At 39.1% G+C, this 25,007-nt stretch overlaps 1 protein-coding gene across 9 annotated transcripts in view; it reads right to left on the bottom strand.

Moving 5' to 3' along the window:
* The window catches only part of PTH2R (parathyroid hormone 2 receptor), a 128,861-nt gene that overhangs the window by 61,488 nt on the left and 42,366 nt on the right, over positions 1 to 25,007 (bottom strand). Inside the window, exon 1 of one of the 9 annotated variants that reach the window (XM_027052109.2) lies at positions 20,133 to 20,829. The exons of 7 other annotated variants lie outside the window; for them this stretch is intronic. In XM_027052109.2, the coding sequence (XP_026907910.1) occupies positions 20,133 to 20,207 (75 nt within the window). In that variant the 5' untranslated portion in view covers positions 20,208 to 20,829. Of the gene's footprint in view, positions 1 to 20,132; positions 20,830 to 25,007 lie in introns of those variants that run through there. One more of the 9 variants, XM_027052119.2, reaches the window with a different exon arrangement.

The raw sequence follows: 25,007 nt of genomic DNA, 5'->3' as shown, positions 1-25,007 counted from the left end.
GTCAGAATATGCAAATCTTCATAATTTCAATATTCACATTTATTCCATTTTTAAGTAAACATGCACCCATAAATTAGATGTTTTTGAAAAGAAGCATTCTGGAACTTCTACTTCTGGCATGATGGGGTAGATATACTTTTCTCTATTTCTTTCAGTAAGTACAACTAAAAACCCTAGACATTATACATAAAATGAACATAAGATAAAATTCTGAAATGTGAAGAGCAGAAGGCAGACCAGCTAGGGACCTCAGATCCCAAAGAACAACACAGTGGTGAATTCTCTGGGTTTTCTTTTTGCCTCATGTATTTGGGACTTGGAGGTGAGAAGCTGGTAACTCAGAAACACCAAGAGACACTGACCAAAAAAAAAAAAAAAAGAAAAGAAAAAAGGCCTCCAGAAAACCTTGCTCTCTATAGCCAAGAAGGAAAGGAGGAGCCTGACGAGACAGAAAACTCTCACACAATAATAGCCCAATCTAAGCCAAACACCACAGAAGAAAAGCTGCAGTTTTATCCTGACACCTCAAAGGCCAAGTGGAGCGCCTAGTCTTCTACCCTTGGCAGGCTGTAAGGAAGTGACCCTACACTCTCTCCAGAGATAGTTTCAGAGCAAAGTAGAGAGCCAGGACATTCACCCACACTGCTCTGGGACAAGTGCCTTCGCCTTTCCAGTGTTACTGGGGAGCCTGGACTTCCACCCCCTGCTGGCAGTAACAAGGTATCCCTCCATCCGCCCTCTGGGGTGCTGTCAGGAAAGACTGAGTAGCGAGTAGCAAGTAAGTCAGCCTGCAACGAGGCCACTCCATTGTGGTGTCAGTGGAGACCACATGGGGCCTACAACTCCCATCCCCACCCATCAGTAACAAGGAGCCCCATCTTAGGTGCCAACAGCAGCTGGCTGGGGAACCTTAACTTCTATTGACACCCTTATTTCCCCAACTATATTAATACCAGATAAAGTATACTTCAGAGAAAACAAACTTACCAGAGACCAAGACGGACACTGTATGAAGACAAAAGTGTCATTCCACCAAGAAAACACAGCTATCGTAAAAGTGCATGCATCAAAAAAAAAAAAAAAGTGAAGCAAAAATTGATAGAATTGAAAGAGGAAATAGACAAATCCACAATTACAGTTTAAAATTTCAATACTCCTTTCTCCATTGATAGAACAACTAGACAGAAAAGCAACAAAGAGATAAAAGAACTCAACAAGACCACCAACCAAGAGATCTAATAGACATTTATAGAACACTTCACTCAACAAGGCAGAATACACATTCTTTCCAAGTGCTCACAGAATATGTATCAAGGCAGACCACATCCCTGGCCATAAAACAGATCTCAACAAGTTTAGAAGAACTGAAATCATACAGAGTATGTTCTCAGACCACAATGGGATCAAACTAGAAATCAAAAACAGAGAATAACAGGAAAATCTCCAAACACTTGGAAACTAAACAACACACTTCTAAATAATCCATGGGTCAAAAAGGAAGGCTCAAGGGAAATCAAAACAATACACTGAACTAAATGAAAATGAAAACACAAAATATCCAAATGCATAAGGCATAGCTAAAGCAATGCTGAGAGAAATTTACAGCACTAAATACCTACATTGCAAAAGAAGAAAAGTCTCATAACACAATGTTCCACCCCAAGAATCTGGAAAAAGGAGAATCTGCAAACTAACAATAAAACAAGTAGAAAAAAAGACATAATACAGATAAAAACAGAAATCAATAAAATTAAAACAAACAAAAAAAACACAGTAGAGAATGTCAATGAAACAAAGAGCTATGTCTTGGAAAAGATGATAAAATTGACAAACTTCTAGCAAGCGGACAAAGAAAAAAAGAGAGAGGACACAAAGTGAATTATAGAAATGGAGAAAAGATTAGTGGTTGCCCCAGGGCTGAGGAGAAGGAGATGTGAGGGAGGCTATAGAATGGCAACAAAGGCAATTCTTTTGGGGATGGAATATATCTGTATCTTGACTGGATCAATGTCAATATGCTGGTTGTGATATTGTACTATAGTTTTGTAAGATGTTACCACTGGGAGAAATTGAGTAGAGGGTACAGGGTTCTCTCTGTATTATTTCTTATAAATGCATATGAATCTACAATTATCTCAATAAGTTAATATTTTAAAAAAGAATCCACCTAACTTGAAAAAACACAATATAATATTTTAAAATATTACCTCATTCTAGTAAATGAAGATTTGCCACAAGGTGGTTGCAAAAAACAAAGGTAAGTAAGACCTGTTAAAATATGATGATTTTATAATTTTGCAAAAATATCTCCTTTATAAAATGAAGTTTCCTTAATGTATATAATGCCTTCTTAGGAAGTTATTGTAATATTTATATACCAAATCTGACTCTAAGTCAGAAAGGATTGAAAGAATGTTTAAAGAGAATGAATTTCTTTAGACATTCTACTTTCCATACTCCAAAAGGAAGGTGAGCTTGTCTATAATAAAAAAATTTGTTTGGAATTCAGGACTTTTCATATAGTCTAGTTTCCTGGGCCAAATAATAAATCAGTTTTATTAACTTTCTACTCCGTGTTTTCACACAGGCCTCAAAAGAGTTCATATAGACCTATTAATATTTTATTTTACTTTCTTAAATACTGATTTCACTCTCAGGAGTGTGCGTCCCTGAGAGCAGGCAAAGTTTTTATTTTGTGAAGTGAGATGGAGAATGAAACATGTTTTTAATTATTTAGAATTTATTGTCTGTAATATTGGGTTCTAACAAAGAAAAGGAAAATGATAGCTTTGAACCATCCACCTTTAATTAAAACACCAACTATGAAAGCGTTTCCCCATTTGTCCTTTTTTAATTCAAAGTAAAACAAGTTATATGGATAAAATACACAGAATAAACACACACACACACACACACACACACACACACACACACACACACCACAACATAAGCGTCCAGACTTCTCAAGATTTTTGTTTGTTTATTTATTTCAAGAGAGAGAGAATGAGAGTGAGCATAAGTGGGGGAGGGTCAGAGACAGAGAGGGAGAGAGAGAGAATCCCAAGCAGTCTCCACACCATCAGCACAGAGCCCAACACCGGGCTGGATCTCACACCATGAGATCATGACCTGAGCCAAGATCAAGAGTCAGACGCTTTGTTGACTGAGCCACCCAGTCACCCTTCAAGATTTTTAATCCTTTCACAAACTGTCCTCTAACTCAGAGCTAATCCAAAGTCCAGTCCATTTTTCACATTAGGCAATAAACCATAAAACTTCCCATGACTCTGTTCATTCAGGAAACAAACTGAAAGCAGTTTAAGAATATAATGTATCCAGGAACACCTGGGGGCTCAGTCAGTTGAGTGTCTGACTCTTGATCTTGGCTCAGGTCATGATCTCACAGTTCATAGGATGGAGCCCCACATCGGGCTTTGTGCTGACAGCAAGGAGCCTGCTTAGGATTCTCTCTCTCTCTCTCTCTGTCCCTCCCCTACTCTTTCATGCTCTCTCTCTCAAAATAAATAAATATTAAAAAAGAATATAATGTATCTATCTGTGATGTGGCTCAAAATCAGTTAAGAAGGCAACACTAGAAATGTGATCACACAGAACTGTCATTTTTCACACCTGTCATTCACCCTTTCTCTTTCATTTTAACCACATGAATTTATTAGGTATTTGTAGAGTCCAATTACTACTTAGAAAAAGCAATGTGAATTTCTTAAGTAATTTCATGATGATAGAGGTAAAGAACAGATCAGCCATTGCTAGGTATTGGGGGAGGGAGGGACAAGGGAAGAGAAGGAAGAGGTTGTGGCCATAGAAGGAGAGCAGGAGGGATTCCTGTGTTGAAACTGTTCTGTATTTTAACTGTGGTGGTAAGTCTCATGTATCTGCTTTCGTGTGATAAAACTACATAAAACTGCCCCCCACACGCACATGCCCAATGAATATATACAAAACCAGTGACATCTGAATTAAAGAGGCAGATTCCATCAATATCAATTTCCTGCTTAGGTTATTGTACTATAGTTATGAAAGATGTCACCACTGGGAGAAATTGGGTGAAAGGTATACAGTATCCCTGTATTATTTCTTACACTGCATGTGAATCTACAATTTTCTCAAAATAGCTTTTTAATTCATATAATAGTTTTTAGTGAATTGTATTTAGTTTATTAGTGATTATAACCATGACAGATCAACTAAATGTTAAATGAAACATAATAGAATCTATTAATTTGAGGAAATTAAGTTCAAATATAATAAGACTACTTGGCAAAGAATGTGAATGCAAAAGAAACCACGCATTAGGTAGCTCCCCATAATTTACAGACTTCTATAAATATGAAAGGTTCCCTATTATTCTCAATGAAACCCAATTAGAACTGAGAATTTTTAAATTCCCACCCATTACCAGATCTCCTAAGCAAGAAACTAATTGTCAACTATTACTCATCAACTAATTTAAAATAACTCCCTTGACAATCAAATGAAGTAACTATGTGTATCTTCCTCAAAAGTAATTTACTTATTTTACGCAAAGTTGCCATCAAAACATAAATTCAGAGGTAGCCAAGTTAAAAACTATGCACATAAGATCAGGCAGGTTTGTGCAACATTCAATCCTCAAGGCAAAGGCTCCCTTTTCAAATCTCAGCAAAGTTGGCTCAAGATTTTTAGTTATTTAAAAACCTAATTAGTTAGTTACATCTGAAATGGCTTTCAAAATCTTTCCACACTAAGAATTTGAGAAGTTTTCTATGAACATAGAAAAGCTGAACATTTCCTTTGAATGAGGTCTCTGCAATTAGGGGAAAACACATGATTTCAAATACAGGCATACTTCACTTTATTGCGCTTCTCAGATACTTTTTTTTTTTTTACAAATTAAACGTTTGGGGTGACCCTGCATCAAGTGAGTCTTTCAGCACCATTTTTCCAACAGCATTTGCTCACTTCATGTCTCTGTGTCATTCTGGTAATACTTGCAATATTTCAAACTCTTTCATTTATTATTATATTAGTTATGGTTATCTGTGATCAGTGATTATGACTCACTGAAAGCTCAGATTATGGTTAGCATTTTTTTATTAATAAAGTATTCGTAATTAAGATATGTACATTGTTTTTTTCAGACATAATGCTATTATATACTTCATATACTACAGTATAGTGTAAATATAACTTTTATATTCACTGGGAAACCCAATAATTCTTTTGATTCACTTTATTGCAATATTCACTTTATTGCAATGGTCTGCAACCAAACCCATAATATCTCCAAGGTAAGTCTGTCAATCTTAAGTGTTTCACCATAAAAAATAAAAATAAAAAAAAGAATGAACGAAAAAGTGAGTGATGGGTGTGCTAATGACCTTGATAATGATAATCATGTCACAATGTAGACATACATGAAATCATCATGTTGTACACCTTTGAAAGAATCACATTGTACAACCTAAAAAAAACAGTACAATACAAAATAAATAAGCTACCTTCACCCAAAAAAACAGTGTTGCCCTATTTGGGGACATAACAAATCATCAAGAAGATGACTGTTTCCTTCAAGCAGTTGGCAACAAGAATTTGAGATACAGAAAATCAGGCTGCAGGCCAAATTGCATTGGCCAACATTCCATCCATTTGCATCTATGGTGTCACCACCCAAGGCAACACATCTGTCATGCAGCATAGCTGTGGATTCCTGGGAAGGAGTAGTGATTGGGAAAAATACATGGTTGATATCCAATGAGAATGAGAAGGCTAATTTCCAGCAAAAGCAATGAGGTAAAAATCACCATCAATAATAAGGCCCACAAACTATAAGGTAAGTTTCACATAGTAGAAACTCTGTGCACTCATTAGCTATAACAATTATGCATGTACATTAAGAGAATAAAGGAAAATTACTATGAGAGCTTGTAAATGAAACCATCTATGACCCCTCAAAAAACAGGGGGGATGAATGTTGGAACTAAACTCTGGTTTCCTTGATTTCTGATACAAGGATGTAACCACCAATCACATAATAGCTGGCTTTATGGATGAAAGAGAGGAGGCAAGGTGTGACTGTTCTTAGTTGAATGAGTAATAGTGGGGAGGAGGAGGAGGAGGAAGAGATAACAAGTAATGAGGAATTTACTCAGCAGATACGGGAATAATAAAGGGTTTCTAAATCAGGAAGAAGTGTGAATCCACATGGTCTTATTGGAGGTAAAGTAAAATTTAACCCAGTGGGGTGGGGGTGGGGGGATAGGGGAGTGGGAGAGAGCTATATTTGACAAGACAGTGTGAGATCAGTGTAGTTTGGGACACAAACATTTGGACAGATAAATGGAGAGACAGGCGGAAGGGCCAAGAAGGCAGAGCAGCAAGGAAGTTCTTGGCTTCTCTCATCCCTGAAATGCAGTTAGATCATCACCAAACCATTTTGCACACCTAGGAAATTGATCTGAGAATTAATACAACAATCTGCATAACTTGAGCCACAGAACTTGGCAAGTATGCTGTGAGGAGAGGTGAACTGGGGGAAAGAGAAGCCACGGAGGGTAGGGAGCTGTTTCGTGTGGGTTTTTTTTAACGTTTTGTTTTTTATATTTGAGAGAGAGAGAGAGTAGGGGAGGGGCAGAGAGACAGAGACAGAATCTAAAGCAGGCTCCAGGCTCCAACCTGTCAGCACAGAGCCCGACGCAGGGCTTGAACCCATGAACCATGAGATCATGACCCAAGCCGAAGTTGGAGGCTTAACCGACTGAGCCACCCAGGCGCCCCAAGTAGGGAGCTGGTTTTGCAGAGAGAGAACAGAAAAGGGGAGAAGAGTGCAGGAAAAGCTCTCCCTCCAAAAGAGTGGAAAGAGAAAGAGTGGAAACACTTACCAGGGACTGAACAAGAAATCTGTTCCCCAAAACCATTGACAGGGAGAAAGAAGAGGGTTTCAATACCATTAGGACTCTATAAACAGGGGTGCACAGAGTCAGAAATTTCAGAGCTCAGAGTTCCTGTGCCAGAGACTAGGAAGCTGGGTGAATCCATTTTCACTTCTCCTGTGTGTGCGCATAGATGCATACGCACACCTCACTGATCCACCCCAGTAAGCTAAGAAGGGCCACCTAGTGGAGAACAGAGCCATTACACCAAGCCCCGCCCAACTGCACCCTCACAGCAAATGCCCTAGAGGACCATCACAAGTCTCTCTGCCTGCTGAGTATATGGACTATAAAGTGATTCATAGCTTGAATTTTAGGGGAAACTAGATGTAACTTCATTCAGGTTTCATTCTGTTTGCTGGTCTATTTTTTTTTCTTTGTTCTCCTCTCTTTTCTTTTTCTTGGATACAGAAAGAAAAAATTTATTCTTTTCATTTTTTTTAATAATTTTTTAAATTCTACTTACTATGTTTTTGTTTTTGGTAATTTTTTAATTCTATGTCACTTTCTTCATTTCATTTTATTCCATTTTATTGTATATACTTTTTTAATTTTTAAACTTTTTCTTCCTTTTTTCCTTTTCTTTCCCTGTTTTCTCTATTCTATCAAGTTTCTTTTAACAAGCAGACCAAAACACACCTAGTATTTAGCTTCCTTTATTTGATTTTTTGTGTTGTTTTTAATTTTTTAATTTTCATTTTTTATTTTATTAATTCTTTTTCATCTCCAAAATGATAAAACAAAGGAATTCACCCCAAAAAAAGAACAGGAAGAAATGACAGCCAGGGCTTAATCAATACAGATATAAGCAAGATGTATTCTAGAATTTAGAACCATGATAATAAGAATACTAGATGGGGTAGAAAAAAAAGCATAGAATCCCTTTCTGCAGAGATAAAAGAGGTAAAATCTAATCATGACTAAATTAAAAATGCTATAACCGAGATACAATCTCAAATAGATGTCACAGTGGCAAGGATGGATGAAACAGAGCAGTGAATTAGTGATATAGAAGACAAAACTATGGCGAATAATGAAGCAGAAAAAAAAAGAGGGAAACTAAGGCAAAAGAGCATGATTTAAGAATTAGAGAACTCAGTGACTTATTAAAAAGGAATAACATCTAAGTCATAGGAGTCCCAGAAAATGAAGAGAGAAAAAGGGGGTAGAAGGTTTTTGTGAGCAAATCACAGCAGAAAACTTTCCTAATCTGGAGAAAGACACAGACATCAAAATCCACGAAGCACAGAGAACTCCCAGTAGATTCAATAAAAACTGGCCATCAATAAGGCATATCATAGTCAAATTCACAAAATACACAGACAAGGAAAGAATTATAAAAGCAGCAAGGGGAAAAACATCCTTAACCTACAAGAGAAGACAGATCAGTTTCACAGCAGACCTATCCACAGAAACTTGGCAGGCCAGAAAGGAGTGGCAGGATATATTCAATGTGATGAATCAAAAAGATATGCAGCCAACAATTCTTTATCAAGCAAGGCTGTTATTCAAAATACAAGGAGGGATAAAGAGTTTCTCAGACAAACAAAAACTAGCAAGGGGAAAACTTGACAGTGACAAGCAGAAGAATGAACCTGGACCACTTTCTTACACCATACACAAAAATAAACTCAAAATGCATGAAAGACCTAAAAATAAGACAGGAAGCCATCAAAATCCTAGAGAAGAAAGCAGACAAAAACCTCTTTGACCTTGGCCACAGCAACTTCTTACTCAACATGTCTCTGGAGGCAAGGGAAACAAAAGCAAAAATGAAGTATTGGGACCTCATCAAGATAAAAACCTTCTGCAAAGTGAAGAAAATAATCAACAAAATAAAATGCAACTGATGGAATGGGAGAAGATATTTGCAAATGACATATCAGATAAAGGGTTAGTATCCAAAATCTATAAAGAACTTACCAAACTCAATGCCCAAAAAACAAATAATGCAGTAAAGACATGGACGAAAGACATGAATAGACATGTCCATTCCAAAGAAGACAACCAGATGACTAACAGACACATGAAAAAATGCTCAACATCACTCATCACCAGGGAAATATAAATCAAAACCACAATGAGATACCACCTCACACCTGTTAGAATGGCTGAAATGAACAACTCAGGAAATGACAGATGTTGGTGAGGATGTGGAGAAAGGGAACCCTTTTGCACTGCTGGTGGGAATGCAAACTGGTGCAGCCACTCTGAAAAACAGTATGGAGATTCCTCAAAAAATTAAAAATAGAACTTCCCTACAACCCAGCAATTGCACTAATAGGTATTTATCTAAAGGATACAAAAGTACAGATTCAAAGGGGCACATGCACCCCACTGTTTATAGCAACACTATCAACAATAGCCAAAGTATGGAAAGAGCCCAAATGTCCATTGATGGATGAATGGATGGATAAATAAGATATGGTATATATATACACACACACACACATATACATATATGTATATACATACATATGTACATATATACACATATACATGTATGTATATGTGTGTGTGTGTATATATATATATACACACACAATGTAATATTACTCAGCAATCAAAAAAGAATGAAATCTTGCCATTTGCAACAACATGGATGGAAATAAAATGTATTATGCTAAGCAAAATTAGTCAGAGAGACAAATATCATCTGACTTCACTCATGTGGAACATGTTGTATTAGTTCCAGGTATATAGCATAATGATTTGTCATTCCACAATATATACAAATATCAAATCATACAGTTAACATCCATTACCATACATTTACAAAATTCTTTTTCTTGTGATAAGAAATTTTAAAATCTATCCTCTTAGCAACCTTCAGATATTCGAGACAGTATTATAACTATAGTCACCATGCTATACATTACATCCTCATGACTTACTTATTTAAAAGACTTTTTTTTTTTCAAGTAGGCTTCATGCCCAGCACAGAGACCAAGGCAAGGCTTGAACTCACAACCCTGAGATCAAGACCTGAGCCAAGATCAAGAACTGGACCCTCAACAGACTGAGCAACCCAGGAACCCATGACTTACTTATTTTAAAACTTATTTTAAAACTTTTAAAACTTATTTTAAAACTTGTTATTTTGACAACCTTCACCCATTTTGCCCTGTTTGGGGTTTTTTGTTTGTTTGTTGGGTAAGGTATTTTGGTGTGTTTTTTTTTTTTAACAGCACTATTAAAATACAAAGAACTGCATATATTTAATGGGTACAATTCAATGGGTTTGGACATATGCAAACATTTATGATACCATCACCCAAATCAAGGTAATAGACGTAGCCAACATCTTCCAAAGTGTCCTTGTGATTCTTGTTTGGTTTTTGTTTTTTGTGGTACAAAGAGTTAACATGAGATCTACCCTCTTAAACTTTGAAGTGCACCATACCATGTTGCTGACTATAAGCACTATATTGTCCTGCAGACCTCTAGAACTTGTTCACCTCACATAGCTGAAACTTAAATAGAAAGATGTTGTTCAATGGATAAGGTATTCTTTGTTTTCCTGTATCTGTATAATTAAAGCACAAACCTTATCTTGCTTTCAATGTAAAATTGTGCCAATATACATCTGACTAGATAACCTAGGGAAATTTCTTGGCACATATATCTGAAACCACAGGTAGAGCAGGCTTCAAAAGAATGACAGAATGTAAAGTTCACAAGGGTAGGGATTTTCAGGTTTGGATTTTTTTTTCCACTGTGCATCCTTCCTCTACCACTTGTCTTTGTTTGCCACAAAGTTGCTGAGGAATTAAATGGATGTTGGAAAGGTAATAATAATGCTCCTTGCCAGGGCGCCTGGGTGGCCCAGTCTGTTGAGCGTCCAACTGTGTCTCAGGTCATGATCTTGTGGTTTGTGAGTTCAAGCCCCACAATGGGCTTGCTGCTGTCAGCTCAGAGCCTGCTTCCAATCCTCCGCCCCCCTTTTTCTGTCCCTCCCCAACTTGCAGTCTCTCAAAAATAAACACTTTCCAAAAGTGTTTCTTGGGGCGCCTCAGTGGCTCAGTCAGTTAAGCGTCCAGCTTCAGGTCAGGTCATGATCTTGAGGTCCATGAGTTCAAGCCCCACATCAGGCTCTGCACTGACAGCTCAGAGCCTGGAGCCTGCTTCAGATTCTGTGTCTCCCTCTCTCTCTGCCCCACCCCCACTCACACTCTGTCTCTCAAAAATGAATAAATGTTTAAAAAATGTTTTAATAAAAATAATTAGTTAAATGCTTCTTGCCTTCCTCTTAAAGTTGTTGTGAGGATTAAAGAAAGTAATCCATATAAAGCATCTAGTTAAAGGCCTTTATATGGTGAACACTGCATAAATATTAACTAGTATTATGAAGCCTATACTTTTTTAAAAGATTTTATTTCTTAAGTAATCACTACACCCAATATGGAGCTTGAACTCACAACCCTGAGATCGAGTCACACGCTCCACCAACTGAGCCAGCCAGATGCCCCACCAAGTCTATACTTTTATCACTTTCTACATATATTTGACCAAAATAAACTTAATGAAGCAAAAAAGAAAAAAAAAGTGCTGAACATGAGAACCTTTGGCAGAGATCGGCAGGCCTTTCCCATCTCTAGTTGAGGACCTTCTGTCTACACTGCACAAACAACTGAAGTCAAAGACAAATACACGCGAGAAGGAGAATGGACAGATGCCACCGGATGGGAGACAGAAAGCACAGAACTCCTCTTTGCATTGTTGGCATTCAGTCTCCTCTAGAGTGGAAGCTCCTTGGAGAACGAGGCCATGTCTTAATCCCTTTGAGAGCCTGCACCATAAAGGTAATACCTAGTAGCCCACTGTAATTTTGCTAAATTGAAAACAAGAAGACCTAGGGAAAAAGAATTTTATTTGGAGGGTACCTCCTTCTGTTCACAGAAAAGAAAAGATGTCAGACAGTTTTCTCTACTCATTCGACACCACTCATTGTGCTGGTTTTGCAGCGAGGATTGTTGAGTATATTTATTCTACAAGTATCTACCAAGACCTTTCATGGAAAAAACACTACTTATAGACACTGTGGCAGAAGATAGAAATAAAAGAAACCCTAGCCATGGATCTGGCCCTCAGGTAGGTCAGGAGCTACAGTGTGGCTCTTGGGCACTTACTACACAATTAGCATGAGTGGTAAAAAAAAAAAAAAAAGAAAGAAATGTGATAGACCCACAGACAAAATGCCATTACTTATATATGACCAATCTGGTGAGAAACAGAAGTATATTGCATTTTGTGGATTGATTTTTAAAAGGCATTTTTAAGACTGCGGGAAAGCCCCATGTGTCCACCTATGGTTTCTTCTAATTTTTAGATATCTCTAACTTCAATTAATCCACATGAAAACTGTGCTTAACTTTCACTTACATGACTACCCAAAAGCTTCCGGATGTCATGTCTTACTGATTTTATTCGTCTAGGAAATAAGATGCCAGAATATATGCTCAGAGGAGAAGTTCCACCTTGGGCTCATTATATGCATGAGTGCCTTTCTGAAGGTAGATTCTCTTGTAGTGTGGGCAGAAGGATATGCAAGCTTAGACATATCTCATGCCCACAAAATTGGTTTAAATGCATTGTTAAACATAATCTTTGCTCTCAGAAAGTGTATTTTTAAAAAATAACTGAATTTTTTTTCTCATAGAAAACAGCACTAGCCTCATTATATAAGTAAGGAAAGTGACAAGTAATATAAACTATTCTTATTCAAGAAATTGCCACCAGTTTGCAATTTGATGTAAATGGTTTCATAAAGGAAAGACAGAAGTTTGCCTTAATGACACATAGAAGTCCATTCCAATCTAGTCACACGAATATTTGGCCAGAGTGTTAAGCAACACTTTTGTTTGTTTGCTAGGTGTTTAAATATATTATAGCTACGTATCTTGTTTTTTTTATTTTTTTTTATTTATTTATGTATTTTGAGAGAGTGAGAGAGAGAGCGAGCACCAGCAGGGGAGGGGCAGAGAGAGAAGGAGAGAGAGAGAGAGAGAGAGAGAGAGAGAGAGAGGAGAGAATCGCAAGCAGGTTCTGTACTGTCAGTGCAGAGCCCAACGCAGGACTCAAACACATGAATTGTAAGATCATAACCTGAGCCAAAGTCAAGCGTCAAACACTTAACCAACTGAGCCACACAGGGGCACCCAATACATATGTTATCATTAACAAGAGTATTTGACTTATTTGCTAATTCAAGTAGCAATATATAATACTTCTTCTATCTACGATCATGCAAACACTTACCAATATTCAATGAGTATCTACTAGGTACCATATTCTGTAGAAAGTTACTAAGAATCAGTTCTTGCCCTCATGTAGTCCACTATCTGTGGCAGAACATCAAAACAGCTATTTTTAGACATTTTTTAAAGAAATAGCATATCATTTATGATTTTAAAACAAAAATCATACATGATGTAATTCAGAACTTTCTACATGAGCCATACATTTAACAAACCAATAAAATTAGCACTGATGAACACGAGCAAGTATTATACTTGATAAAACTTTAGAAGAAGTCCCAGTTGAAGTAATAATAATAAAGATAGAATGCCTATAATAATTACTACCATTCAATATTACATTGGGAGTTCTAACTAATGCAATAAGACAAAAGACAAAAAGAAGTAACAGATATAGTTATTGGAGAAAATTGTTACTGCTCCAGAATAAACTTGGTAGGTATGAATCAATAACTAAAAATAACAGTTTCTCTATACCAACAGTAGCTAATTAGAAAACATAATCAAAATGATGATGATGATGACGATGATGGCAGGGACAATGAGCAAACTCTGTGACATGTACTACATTAAATGCTTCTCCTGAGGTTTTCATGATGTGTAACCCACACACCAACTCAATAAATTTGGCCTTAGGTCATCCCCATTTTTCAAATGGAGACACTGAGTTTTTGAGATGCTAAGTGATAGCTAGAGAGTAGGAAACATAGATTCCAAATTCAGTTCTTATATCAAAGTCGATCATCTTAACCATTTTATATACTTTTGTCCCCCTCCAAAAAGCTATGATTTACTTTCTTTGATCATCTATAAAATTCCATCAGCCAATGGAATAACAGTCAGACTCAACACTGAGCCTGCTTGTTTATCACTTATTAGGACAAGAGAGCTCTGGAAACATTGAACTCTCTTAGAGACCAACAGCACTTTTCTCTCCATCTCCATGACTAGAAAGATGCAGGTTCTGTGACATCCTTTGTACCCAGGGCAGTTACTTCTGTCCCTTAGAAGAGAGTGATTAATTTTTAAAATTAAAACTGAAGTAAATGCTTAGAGACTTCAGTTCCAAGTGGAATCAAAGAGGATGAGTTTTCTTAAAATGAAAGAAATACAAATGATCTCATTCAAACATGTATGCTACCCAAAGGCACCATGCTAATTGTCACAAGGTGTTCCAAATTGTTTATTAGTCCCTTGTCCCCTGTGAGTTTACAATCCAGGGGTAATCTTACAAAAAAACCTATCTGCATACCCTCTTTTAAACAAGTTAGCCGGCCCTTTTAATTCCATTGTAGTCTCGTTGAGAATATCATTCACACATGTGGTTTCAGGGACCCCCTATGAAGTGCTGATGTTAATCCAGAGCTTTTCTTAAGCTTTATAATATCCAACCATCTACTAAATAACTCAGGTACCTCACACACAGCTTATCTAAAAATTTCACTCATCATATCTGCCCCGACCCACTCTTCCTTCACCTGAATGTACCTTCTAACTACCTCTTGATTCCCTCTGCTTACTTGCATCTCCAATTCTACAAAGACACACCAGTGTTATCAGAATGAGTGCAACTGCCTTCTGATTAGCTGCTCTGTCTTCAGAAAGGTTTCTTGAAAGGGGAAGACAGATATTAATCAAGTACTCACATTAATAAATACTCAGAAGATAATTTGTTAATAAATTAATAAACACTATGAATAAAATGTCCAATTGCTGTCAGAATGTAATTGGGTTCTGAAGGAGAAACTGAATAGAAGGAACAGTGTTGGAGGCAGAAAATAACCTTGAAAAATTCACACACACACACACACACACACACACACACACACACACACACACGTAAAGCCTTTAGTGGCTCCCAGTCATGTTTAGAAATAATCTCAATCTGGGGTGCCTGGATGTCTCAGTAGGTTGCTCAGGTCATGATACCGTGGTTCGTAGGACTGAGCCCCATGTCTGGCTCCACTCTGACAGGGTGAAGCATGCTTAGAATTCTCTCTCTCTGTACCTCCCTGACTTGCGCTCCTGCGCTCTCACTCTCAAAAATAAAAAATAAAATAAATTTTAAAAATCTCAATCTAATAATTATCCAATAAAAAGCCCTTAGCCAATCTACTTATAGAAAAGATCTGGCATTTTCATTATTAGATGCCTTAAGGCTTTTGCATGTTTGCATATTTTTCTTTTTTTTCTTTTTTCAAAGAAAAAGTTTATTTTTTTGAGACAGAGAGAGAGACAGAGAGAGCATGCGCAGGTGAGTGGCAGAGAGAGAGAGGGACAGGGAGAGAGAGAATCCCAAGCAGGCTCTATGACGTGGGACTCAATCTCACACCGTAAGATCATGCCCTGAGCCAAAATCAAGAGTCAGTTGCTTAACCAACTAAGCCACCCAGGCGCCCCGGTTTGCATACTTTTCAATTCAATATTCTCACATCCCATGAGATAAACACCATTATTGCCCATCACTTTAGAATGGAGGAAACGAAGACTCAAAAGGTACAATGGGCTGCCTAAAGTCACATTGCTGTTAAAAGATATAAAGAGTAACTCAGGAAGAAGGCAAAAACCCCAGAAGAAAGAAAGAACATGGATTCTAGTACATGACAAAACCATCTGAAGCTCAAGACGGGAAAATAAATGGAATGTGTGAACGTCAGTGAAAGATAGTATTTTTATTCACAAAGAATTGAGGAAGTTCCAAAGACATGAAACCTCTCTGTGCATTGGCAGGAAAAGGCCGTATCTAGCTCCCTTCCATCTTGGAGCTTCTGGGCTGCCAGGGCTGAAGATTCTACCCACAGTGCAGCAACAGAGAAGTCCACCGCCTTAGGGCTACAAGGCTTCGCCTATGACTAGAAGACAATGAAACCATCCTGGCTGTCAACAGGACAGAAGGAGAACCAACCAACCACTGGATCTTTAACTACAGTAGTGCTTATGGAAATAAGTACAATGCAGACATAATCCAGGCAAGTTTCAGCTTGATTTTGCTAAGAACAGTCCCTTAGCTTACCATCTTGGAGAAGCTGCCTATGTCCTCATTCTGTCCTCCTTCTTAAATCTACCAATGATGGCTTCTTGTAGTTACATCTGTTATCACCACAATCTCCAACTGACACAGAGATTGACATACAGGCTGTAGGCTTACTCATTTTATTTATTTATCGATCTATCCCCTTTTACCTCTATACCCCACTCCTACTTCTCTACCTTCCCAAATGCAACCACTTGTGTGAATAGACATATACACATATATCTTTTATCTCGATGTTTATACAATATATATTGCTGCTTCGTGTGCTTGTATTTAAACGTATGTAAATGGAATTATGTCATAGATCTCATTGTTTATATGCCATATCTTATCCTCTTTGAAAGGATCTCATATATGCTATTTTGTGTACCTTGAATCTACTGCTTTTTAAGTTTCACAGTATCCCATTAAGAACACCCAGTTGACCCCAACACCACAGAATTATTGCCATAACCACTATGGACTTATGTGAGAAATTCCTTGGGATATATACACAGGGGTGAATACTGTTGGGACAGAAAGTATGAATAGACATAATATAGCTAAGCAGCGCCAAACTGATCTCCACAATGAGAGCATCAATCTGGGGGGAGTGAGAGGGAGAATTTCAGAGTAGAAGCTAGGGTCTAAATCATAACTACTCTACTTGTTACCTGTGTGACTTGAGAATATTACCTAACATATTTTAGCTCCATTTTCTCATGAAATGGATAATTACAGTGCCTATCTCATAAAGTTACCATGAGAATTAAATGAGATTATAATAGATTAAAATGTTTAGCACAGTATTTAGTACTTGGTAGGTAAATAAATATTATCACTGATTATCATCCCCTCCCCACAAGTAAGAGATTTGATTCCCCAGTAGACTCTGAATCTTTACACTAGAAGGTCAGTACAGCTTATCCTTCTTAGTGAACAAAATAAGAGTAGAAAGAATAAGTTTCATGCCCAAGGAGGTTTCATGTTATCAGAGGAGGAATTTGAACATGGTTTTTGGGTTCCGAGGCTACTGCTCCTTCCCCCACACCAGAATGTCCCTGAAATGATTACTGAAAAATAAAACCTGCCCATTGGTATCTGCTCAAACCTAGTACTCTATAGAACATATATACTTCCATCTACTATGTCATGATCTTCTAGGAATTTTCTCCAGTTGTGATGATGGATTTGCATTCACTTCCCTGCCCATACACTGTCAGAGCCACACTGATCTGCAGCCATGGAGCCTGGTGTAGGTGACTGAATCATGTGGAGTCAGCTGACTCTCGAGCTCAGCAAACCCAATGTTGTTCCTTGATAATTTTGTAAGGAAGGCAGACACTGAGATAGTCATTCAAGAAAGAATCAACCATTTGTCTGTAAGAAGTATGGTTGCCTGACAGCCTCCAGCTGCCGGACTTTCAAACGCGCCTCAGATCTGGGGCCAAGTATACAATTACACAAACAACCCTGAGCTAGTAAATAAGCAACAGTGGGAGTACTAGGAGCTGGCCACTTTATCACCACGTGGGACTCCTCCGATGGGCAACCTTTACCCCTGAGGTCTGTGTGAGGTTGGCCGAGACTCTGGCAGATTTGCATCCTGATGTGAAGCTCTCCCTGTGCGATCCTACTTTCTCACTCCCTTCTCTTTCAGAGGCATTATCCCCCTACCAAATAAATCTAATTGTAACACTAGTTCCATCTCAGATCCTGTGTCCAGAAGGACCCACTGACACAGTAAACAAAATACTACACATATTTATACAGTGCCCCCCATTGCCACATGATCAGCTGCCTTTAGGAAAGGCATTACTGGGCACTGTAATAACACCTGGGGCGTGAATGCATGGGTTTTGAACTGTGCATTCAGGCCAAGGCAGCAATTTCACCAACCAAAAATCACAGAGATATTTAAAAACAATTGACAGATACTAGTCTATATTATCTATTTTGGGATGTGATCCAATGTTTACTGAATGTTAAACATTTGTTCTACACAAGCTTTTCTGCTTTGATGCATTCCCTTCAATATATTCTCTAAATTCAATATACATATTAGCTGGGAATGAAGACGAAGAAACTGAATATCAGAGAAGGTGTCAGTGTGTTGACCTAAATCACTTTCTTTTCACTTCCAGATTTCGCTTAACCTTCAGATTTTGCTTAAGGGGCCAAAAATGTAACATATTATCACAAACTGTCATTTCATACAATTCTTAATTTATAAATATAAACTGAAGTCAGTTTAAAGCAATGTGTCTTAACCAGAGCTAACTTTGCCTCCCAAGGGACATGTGGCAACATCTAGAGACATTTTTGGTTGTCAAAACTGGGCAGGTGTCAGGGGATGCTACGGGCATCTAGTGGGAAGGACAGGGGCGCTGCTAAATACCCTACATGAACAAGACACTCCCCACAACAAGGAATTATATGGCTCAAGATGTAAATAGTTTAAAATTACAGAAAAAGCATCCAAATGTCCTTATTGTTTTATTGAAAGCTAAAAGTAAAGGAAAAATTCTTCCCACAATCCCATAGTGATTGGGGGTGGGGGTGGGGGGTTGTGCTAATCGATATCTCCCCATTCCCTTAGAAAAAGCAATCTAGAACACTGAATAAAACAAATGGTTAATTTTTCCTTTATACAAGGAAGCAATGTTTTTAAGCACATTATTCGTATTTTATGAGACAGAAACACAGGAAATATATTAGAGATCACCAGAGTTCCATAACTGTCACCAAATTCTTAGCGTGTCTTTTTTTCCCATTTGCTCATATTCCTTCTGTTGTGTTAGTGAAAATTTTCAGGTTTGAGCATACCCTACAATTGCTAATAGTATTAGTCAAGATAAAACGCACATATTGTTTGACTGATTTTTTAACATAAGTAGTTTGCATTAGACATCCTGGTCATGCTAGGAAAAGCCCAGTATTTAGCAGAACACTATTCCCTTTACCTTAGCGCTGTTAGGATAATTGACATATAAACTGGTCATCTGAAAGCCAAAAACATAGTAGTAAGTTTGGACAGTATCAGTACATAAATCAATGCCTTGATTTTCTCATGGTTAAAGAACGTAAAACAAAAAAACTAACAAAAAAAACAAAACACAACACAGAAACACTTGGGGCTCCATTTGATGGTCAAGGTGCGCCCCCTGCTGAAAAGAAGAGAGAAATAATGTTGATACAGCTTAAATTCACAGGGCTCTTCTGCATTACACCCACAACTACACGCATCTCCTTACAGTTCATCTGAAAAGCTGAGTGTAAACCCTACATTTTATTTGACTCAAAAAAATGTGACGTTGAATTGTAATTTGCACATTATAGAGGTTCCATTCAAAAAATTCACCCAGAAAATCTCTAAACAGTACTAGCGGTACAAACTGACAACTATCACTGATTCTTAACATTAGCAAACTGAGCCTTATTTAACACTGTATTTCTCTTCTATCTAACATCTTCGCATTAATGATACGTGATTCTCTATCAGGGAAAGCCGGTTATCCCGGCTTTCAGTAGTAGTTACTATCAATCCTAGAAGTTTAAATTCTCCAAAGTGACAGTAAATTGCCAGCAGACAAAAATAATTTGGATTAATTAAATGAGAACCAAGGAGTGTAAGGGGAAAAAAAGTTCATTCACCTCCCAGCGTCGCTTCCTGATCCAGAACCCGTGAATATCCCTTCACCTTGCATATGCCAAGACGGTGGTCTGAATAGTACCCACCCCAGGACCCTCACCTAAAGTAATTCTTTGCAGCTCCACTAAATGCCTGTCAAACCCTGCTGGGTGCACGTGTGTGTGTGTGTGTGTGTGCCCGGATGTGTCAGCGTGAGCCCAGCGCGCCTCGGTCTCCGTCTCCCTAAAGCCTCGCCGCGAGGCTCCGGGAAGCAGGTGCCCCGGGGCACGGACTCTTACCTGGGCTCCGACGAGAAGGCAACCTCCGAGCAGCAGCCACCCCCAGACGTGGGGCGACGCTCCCGGCCCGGCCATGCCCGGACCAGCCCGAGCGAGAAGACGGACGCTCACCCCGGAGCCCGGAGAGGCTCCCCACTCGCAACTTGGCCAACGCGGGGCAAACTTGTGGCCGGGAGCGCGGCGCAGCTGGGGCGGCGGGAGCGCGTCTCGGATCCCCGTCCTGCGCGCCGCCGCCCGCGCCTCGGTCGGGTCTGCCGGGGAGAGCGGCTCGGCTCCCGGCCTTGACTCACCGCCCCGCGAGGCCCGCGTGGGAGAGGGGGGCGCTCTCGGACCACCACCACCCCCCTGCCCCCGATCCCGGCGCGCCCCGCGTGGAGGCAGGAGGGGAGGGGGGACGCTCGCGCTCCTCCTGAAAGTCTCTGCGTCCCGCAGCCCAGAGGACCCGAGGGCCTCGGACCCTGGGCGCTGCTGCCGCCACCCGCAGCTCCCGCCGTCTCTACTTCTGTCCACTCTACCGGCTTCCAACCCGCTGTCTCTTGGGGCGCCCTGGGTCCTCGGGGAGTGGTCTCAAAGTTCCCTGCTGTCCAGAAGAGCCACCAGCCAAGGCAGGCCCTGGGTAGTGTGGTGTGCTGCACCTGTGTGCTAAGCACTGTCCACAACCCTCTCAAGTTCTCTGCTTGCCTTTCTCCTAACCACTGTTTATAATAATTGTGGGGGGGTGGGAGGGGGAGGGAAGGAGAGGGAGGGAGGGAGAGAGGGAGGGAGAGAAGGAGAGGGGGGGAGAGAGAGAGAGAGAGAGAGAGAGAGAGAGAAGGAAGGGGGAAAGGAGGAAGAGAGGGGGAGGGTGTGGGAGAGATTCTACTCCAGCAGAAATCTCTGGGTCAAAATTTCTTTGCATCATTTTGAGTTTTGGGTCCAGACATTAAAGAAACGCAACTGACATTCGTTTATAGTTGTGTGTGTGTGTGTGTGTGTGTGTGTGTGTGTGTGTAAACATCTTCATCTGGGACAAAACCTGTTCCTTATTTTTCTTACAGGCATAAAAGATGCCAAAGACCTTGCTTTACAGACATTGAGTTCAGGAATATTCAGTCTCCCAGGATCTGACCCAGTTGAGAAAGAATGATTCTTATAGAGGAAACAAAATAATTCCCTCTCCTCTTGACAATGAAGATCTCAGATTTGTCACAATTGGCTTTCACAGGAGTGCCAAAGTGAAAACTGGGTTTGCTTTTAAAATTTGTAGATTATTAATGGTTGACCACTGTAAAACACTAGAAAGGGATAACTTTTATGTCTGTTTCTACATGTCTAAAAATGTTTACTCCTATCTATTTTAATAGCACTGTTTATATTATGTATACGTATTGTGAAAAATCTCACGTGCTCTTCAGAAGCAGCAAAATCTAAATTATACAACATACACACAGGCACACACCTGTAAAATTACCAAGTATAGTTCACTTCCTATTTATTCTATCAAAGATTTATTCACTCTCTGTGGTGATTATTATCTAACATCTTCAGTTTGATTAAATTATTTAGAATTATTACCTGTTATATTATCCTACTCTAGCAAGAAATAATGGCAATAGCAATAATACTGATAGATAGCATTAAGTCATTTATTCCATTCCCATTATTCTTCTAAGAACTTTACCTAAAACTAATCTTTCCATTAACTGTGAGAGATAGGCATTATTGTTAGCCATATTTACAGATAAGGAAACAGACAGTAAGTCATTTGCCCAAGGTCCAAATATTCTTATTTTCTTAAGTGTATTTATTTACTTTGAGAGAGGGAGAGAGCATGAGTGCAAGCAGGGGAGGGGCAGAGAGAGAGGGAGAGAGAATCCCAAGCAGGCTCCACACTGTCAGCACAGAGCCCAATGCAGTGCTCAATCTCAGGAACTGTAAAATCATGATCTGAGCCGAAATCAAGAGCCAGATGCTTAATCGACTGAGCCACCCCAGTGCCCCAAGGTCCAGATATTCTATTGTTGTGTCACTACTAATCATGTGCCCCTCTATTTGTGCAAAAGTATTATTACAGATTTTTTTCCATATTCCTTAGAATTGACAAAACCAGAAACACTTTTCCAGCCAGATTTTATTTTTCTTTGTTTGCCCTCCCTAAACTTGAAAATGATTTACTGCACATTACAGCAGTGGTTCTGAGCCAAGGATAATTTTGCCCCCCAGGGGACACCTGGCCGTGTCTGGACACATGTTCCGTGTGGCACACTACACAGTACTAGCATGCAGTGGGTAGAGGCCAGGGATGCTGGCACACATCCCACAATCCACAGGACAGCTTCTCGTGACAGACAAATCCCTGTCCCCAAACGTCAATAGTGACAAGGTTGAGAAACCCTGCATTACAGTAAAAAGGGTACCCAAAACTGTCAGCTGTTTATTAACTAGATGTTCAATAAAATAAAACAGGCCTATATATTGGAACTTACAATCAATTTGTGTAAAACTTATGCTATTTAAATGGTTCATTCATACAAACAGGTAAAAATCCCCAGGCTCTAGACTAAATTTATTCAAAATTTTGAAGATATTAAATCATGCTACATGAAAAAGTTAGGTAAAATAAAAAATAATAACACAAACTGCTATGAGATCATCAGGATATTTGTGACCCTTGCTGGAAAATATATAATTGCTGATATTGTGGGTAAACTAGAAGCAATTAGTTAAGCTCAGTTGTAAACCAATAACTTAAAAAAAAACAAAAACAAAAAACAAAAAAAAACCCTTTATGTTGAGTTGATGGAGTGACTTACCCAACAAATCTCTTTGCAAATTATATCTTGTCAAGCCTTAAAATCAATGAAAGGTAAGTGACAGCTCTGATCATCCCACAATGAAAAACAGGGTCTTGATCATTAAAGGGATTCAATCCCAAGCAAATCATAGCCCCAAGGAAATGATCTGACTTCTGGCAGTTTTGTTTTGTTTGTTTTTGCAGTTGTTCATTGTTGTCTTTTGTAGGTCCCCTATGTCACATACTGACCTGTGTCAGAATTAGCTGGCATGCTTGTTAAAAAATGCACATTCTTGACTTTACCTCAGACCTGCTGAACCCCTATCTCCAGGGATGGCACTTGGAAATCTACATTTTTACAAGCTCCTGGTAATTCTCATACAAGATAAAGTTTCAGCACCACTGTTTAGACTGGTACATGCAGCTGGCGCGGGCTCCCCGGGGCAGTTGTGAGGTCTGATAGCCCAATACTTACCTCTCTTCCATGAAAAGCGCACTATCCTCTGCGACAAAGGGGCCGGGGTGGTGGCTCAACAGCCTACTTTGTTTTGTTTTGTTTGTTTGTTTTTTAATTTACAGGGAGGGGGACAAAACAGAAGAGACTCACAAATATGGAGAACAAACAGAGGGTTACTGGAGGAGCTGTGGGAGGGGGGATGGGCTAAATGGGTAAGGGGCACTAAGGAATCTACTCCTGAAATCATTGTTGCACTATATGCTAACTAATTTGGATGTAAATTTTAAAAACTAAAAAAATAAATAAGTAAAAAGAGTCTCTTATGTTTTGTCCCCCTCCCTGTTTTGATATTATTTTTGTTCCCCTTCCCTTATGTTCATCTGTTTTGTCTCTTAAAGTCATATGAGTGAAGTCATATGATTTTTGTCTTCATCTTGTTTTGCTTAGCATAATACTGTCCAGTTCCATCCACATAGCTGCAAATGGCAAGATTTCATTCTTTTTGATTGCCGAGTAATACTGTGTGTATATACACACACACACACACACACACACATATATTTATATATATATATATATATATATATATACACACACACACATACATACCACATCTTCTTTATCCATTTATCCATTGATGGACATGTGGGCTCTTTCCATACTTTGGCTATTGTTGATAGTGCTGCTATAAACATGGGGGTGCATGTGTCCCTTTGAAACAGCACACCTGTATCCCTTGGATAAATGCCCAGTAGTGCAATTGCTGGGTCGTAGGGTAGTTCTATTTTTAGTTTTTTGAGGAACCTCCATCCTGTTTTCCAGAGTGGCTGCACCAGCTTGCATTCCCACCAACAATGCAAAAGAGATCCTCTTTCTCCGCATCCTCACCAACATCTGTTGTTGCCTGAGTTGTTAATGTTGCCATTCTGACAGGTGTAACATGGTATCTCATTGTGGTTTTGATTTGTATTTCCCTGATGATGAGTGATGTTGAGCATTTTTTCATCTGTCGGTTGGCCATCTGGACGTCTTCTTTGGAGAAGTGTCTATTCATGTCTTTTACCCATTTCTTCACTGGATTATTTGTTTTTTGGGTGCTGAGTTTGATAAGTTCTTTATAGATTTTGGATACTAACCCTTATCTGATATGTCGTTTGCAGCCTACTTTGTAAAGCGGAGATATGGGGACAGGAGGGTGTTAGCCCGACTTCCTCAATTGCACAAGAACAGCCTTATTGTAAGGAAGACCACTTTTGTTTTGGTTGTTGTTACTCCATTTCTGAGTGTAGGTGTCTTCCCATGTTCTAACGCTGTGCTTCTGTCTTTGTGTTCGTGGAGGAGGACCACAGGATCTGAAGCTCTGCTCTGCTTGCTCAAGCTCCAGTGCTCCTTTCTGAGCTGCTCTTGAGCAAACCCACACACTGTCTCTAGGGACTAACTGGAAAAGCTTTATTCTAGGAGCAAAGATCCCTGCTATCAGCTGCTCTAGATTTGGGGAAAGGGCAACGAAAGTGCTAAAATAATTAACTAAATTGAGATTAATTAATGTGATTTAATTGCCTTAATGACTTGTTTAAGTCCCTTCAAGCTTTTTGATCCCAAGTTTGTGTATGGTTTTTGCTGTTGTTGCTGTGTCTCTGATTGT

Source organism: Acinonyx jubatus, chromosome C1 (assembly GCF_027475565.1).
Source record: "Acinonyx jubatus isolate Ajub_Pintada_27869175 chromosome C1, VMU_Ajub_asm_v1.0, whole genome shotgun sequence".
NCBI lineage: Eukaryota > Metazoa > Chordata > Mammalia > Carnivora > Felidae > Acinonyx > Acinonyx jubatus.
This window is presented reverse-complemented; position numbering and strand designations above follow the sequence as displayed.